The 3,819-nt window shown below is 61.6% G+C and overlaps 1 protein-coding gene across 1 annotated transcript in view; it reads left to right on the forward strand.

Moving 5' to 3' along the window:
* ADCY3 (adenylate cyclase 3) overlaps nt 1-3,819 on the forward strand; it is a 101,622-nt gene that overhangs the window by 75,326 nt on the left and 22,477 nt on the right. Inside the window, exons 3-5 of the mRNA XM_013004358.2 lie at nt 2,780-2,910; nt 3,448-3,559; nt 3,688-3,815. Of these exons, the coding sequence (XP_012859812.1) occupies nt 2,780-2,910; nt 3,448-3,559; nt 3,688-3,815 (371 nt within the window). The remainder of the gene's footprint in view (nt 1-2,779; nt 2,911-3,447; nt 3,560-3,687; nt 3,816-3,819) is intronic.

The raw sequence follows: 3,819 nt of genomic DNA on the forward strand, positions 1-3,819 counted from the left end.
CCTTGATGATAATCAAGGGAGTCAAGGCTTTGGGACCTTCACTTGTCATGTGGCACAACTAGAGACGAAACAGCCCCAAGCATCCGTCAACAATGCGGCATTGATGCAGACTGTGGACTGCAGGAAGTGTGAATCTAGGAAAACTGGAAGTCACCCAAAATGTGATGGAATGCTTGAAGACCGGGATCAAGCACACCGGGAATGTTTGATCGGAAGATGGCTTGTTCGCTGCGTTGCAAATCAATCACATGGTCTGTCGCGCTGTGAATGACACACTGGGGTGGCATTCCTTGCATATTCCCTGTCCCAAAGCTCTGTCCGGAGTACAACACCATTGGGGATGGGTCGCTGCCCAGGGACTGGCTCGGAAGAATGGGAGACGCTAGGAGTTGTTGACACAAACTGGAAGGCACCCGACAGCAGTTGAACTAGGCAGGCGGCCAGTTAGCACAAACCGTGGTTCAAATCACACACCCGCCTCTGAGGCCAGAGATCAGGAAATGGAGGAGTTTGGCAACCTTCTGCAGCCCGAAATTGACCCAGCAGGAGGCCGTGATAATTACTGACACGAGTACTGGCTGTGTGGTGGCCACTGCCTCGTGTTTGACGCTGTGAATTATTTCATTCTCCTGTCCCACAGAAGAAATAGTGACCCAGGGAGGTTGAGAACGTACAGGTTCTTACACAGGTGTGGCAGGGCTGGGGTCACGGCCCCCTCGCCCACCCAGGCCCCTACTGCCTCTGTGTGGGCTGGGGCATCCTAGGATAATGCACCCCGGTGTGGATGGGGAGCCCTAAGATTCTTGGCCTAAAGGAAGCCCAACACCCCCTGCTCCCAAGCCAAGGACCTCACCGAGAGCTTACCCCCAGCTCCTCAGCCCTGCTCCAGCTGCCTCCCACCACAGCCCCAGGCGCCATCTCCCCTCTCTTCCCAAGCTGGCTGGGCCAACGTCCCTGGTGTTCTTGAAAACCCTTCCCGAGGCTCATCTTTGCGTGCGCACAGAGTGCCTGGTTGGCTGGTAGGTAGGTTCCAGCCAGACCCTCAGGTCTACCCTGCCCTCCACCCATCTCCCACCACACTTGGGTGCAGTGCCGCCCGAGCTCTGCACACTTGCTTCGCCAGGGCTGCGGGACCCTGGAGACCCGGTTGCTACTCCAGGGTTCAGGCGGAGCCAGGGCAGGGAGCACGGGTTGTTGTGGTTCTCATTGCTGTCCGGTAATGATGGCCCGGGTGAGGGCTTTAACAATGGAGATAAGCCGCAGAGGAACTGGGAAGACTACCAGGAAGCACTGTGCGCCCTCCGGCACGGAGGACCAAGGGGACACAGTCCTCGAGAAAGGGGTGATTCACAGCAAAGATGATCCCTTGCCCCTGGGAACCCAGAGGTGGGGGGGGCCTCGGGTCTCCACAGCAGCCGGGGGCTCCTGGTCTGCACGTGTCCTGGATAAAGGAAGGGCTGCCCTCTGGCTAACTGGAGGGGCCAGGGTACAAGGCTGGGCTCCCAGGGTATCCTGGCTGCCCCGTCCAGAGGAGGGGCGTGTGAACCCCGCATCTCTCTCTGTGTCCTGACTCTGATGAATTTCCCCGACCTGCCCCAGAGCAGCTGCGTCTGGAGCGCAGGTTGGACCCGCATCTCTGCAGCCTTAGGACCCACTGGTCACCCCAGGGAGCACGCTGTGAGGTCACGGCCCCCTCGCCCACCCTCCCGGGGAGCACCTCTGCTCCTCACCCTGCTGGGCTCATGTCGCTGTTGTAGCTGGGATCTCACAGCCAGCTGTGGTGCCACTGAGGTCTAGTGACAGTAGGTCAGATGCTGGAGACCCAGACACCTGCTCTAGGGTTCCTAGCTGTGAGGGGCCTGAGTGACCCTGCATTCAGGACTTGGGACCCCTTGACCTCCAGAGCCCCTCGGGCCCCACTCCTCTCCCCTCAGCTGCTGCTGATGCATGGCCAGCTAGCAGGTCACCCAGTACTGCCCAGGGTGGCTCCGGGTCCCACCTGCTCCCCATACAGCCCCCTACCCCTCTGCTCTTCCGGGCCCGCCTCCCCTCTCTTTGCATCCCAAGCAGCCCTCCCTTTCCCTTTGACCGTTCATGATTTCTGCCCTGCAAAGCCTCCACTGGAGGGTCTCCCTCTAGTTTCACCCAACACCCTGGCATCCCATCGCCTTCACCACTTACCGTTTCCCACCTGCAGCAGTGTCCGCCCCTTCTACGGATGTTGTTCCTTTCCTGCTGCGCCCCACCCCCTCCCCACCTGGGGTCCTTCCACTTCCGGCCCCCACCCTCTGTGCTCTGCACATTGTCTCCCAGCCCCACACCGCCCTCACCACGGGGCCTCCACTTGTGAAAGTCCAGCTGTCGGCCTCGCCGCTCTGCAGGCTGTCTAGTCCCACACACAGGGGTGATGTGGACGTGCTGCTGGTCCCCCCTGCAGGTGGACGCCCATGCGCTGGCAGTGCCTGGGACGTGTCAGACCTTGGGTCACTCTGAAGCTGACTTTCTGGAAGGACTGACAGTGGGTCCTGGTGGGTGACGTCCAGGAAGAAGTATAAGGGGATCATACTTCTTGTGAGGTTGAGAACCCCCCTCAGCCCCCCGGGGCTCTGTGACCCGGGGCTCTGTGATGTATTCTCATCCCCAAGCCTGCTCGGTGAGGTTCCTGAACTGACCCCTGCCACCAGGACCTGGGTGCTTTCTCCCGAAGGGTCTGCCCTTGCCCGAAACACCACTGCCAGACCCTGCTTCCCCACTGACCGCCCCGCCTCCCTCCTGGCAGGAGAACCTCATGTTGTCCATCCTGCCCAAGCACGTGGCCGACGAGATGCTGAAGGACATGAAGAAGGACGACAGCCAGAAGGACCAGCAGCAGTTCAGCACCATGTACATGTACCGACACGAGAACGTCAGGTGGGCGCGGGGTGGGCCCGGAGCAAGGCTCCCTGCCCTGAGGGCGGGTCTGCTTCTGCTCTGAGCTTCTCTGCCGCCCCTGCTGGAGCGGCCTGGGGTCGGGTGAGGCCGGAGCTGAACCATGACCTCTGGGCCCACCCCCCATTCCAAAAAGGGGCAAAGGGAAAGTCCCCCAGCGGGAAGTCAGCCCTGGGGTCTCTCCTCTGGCTCTGCGCCAGCACGGGGACCCCTGATTTCCAAACCCCCAGCGCTGGGACCTGGGACTGGGGCAGTGTCGGGGGGCCCTCGGGTCCTTGGGCTGTGGCGTGGGGCCCAGGGGAGGGGCCCCTCCAGGGAAAGTTCACAGGCGAAGCTGCAGCTTTGCCTTTTGCCTGGTGGCACCGTGCTGTCCTTGCTTCAGCACACCGCCCCCTTCGGAGACCCCTCTGCTGGTGGGTGGGGAGTGGAGTCAGCCCTGCCTGCAGGCTGGCCTCTCAGCTGGGACCTGGGACCAGCGGCTGCTATGTGACCTGCTATGTGGCCCCCCCTGTGCCACAGCATCCTCTTTGCCGACATCGTGGGCTTCACCCAGCTGTCCTCTGCCTGCAGTGCCCAGGAGCTGGTGAAGTTGCTCAACGAGCTCTTTGCCCGCTTCGACAAGCTGGCGGCGGTAAGTGGCTGGCCTCGCTGGCCCTGGCCGCAGCCGGGCCCAGCCCCCTCGGTTCCCTCCCTCCCTCTGCTTCCCTCCTCTGCGGCTCAGGAGGGACCTGGGGGCCAGTGCATGCCCTTTCCTTTCAGAAATACCACCAGCTCCGGATTAAGATCTTGGGGGACTGCTACTACTGCATCTGTGGCCTGCCTGACTATCGCGAGGACCACGCCGTCTGCTCCATCCTCATGGGCCTGGCCATGGTGGAAGCTATTTCGTAA

This window comes from Echinops telfairi, unplaced genomic scaffold, assembly GCF_000313985.2.
Source record: "Echinops telfairi isolate 266 unplaced genomic scaffold, ASM31398v2 ScPeMD7_9;HRSCAF=40, whole genome shotgun sequence".
In the NCBI taxonomy this organism is placed as follows: Eukaryota; Metazoa; Chordata; class Mammalia; order Afrosoricida; family Tenrecidae; genus Echinops; species Echinops telfairi.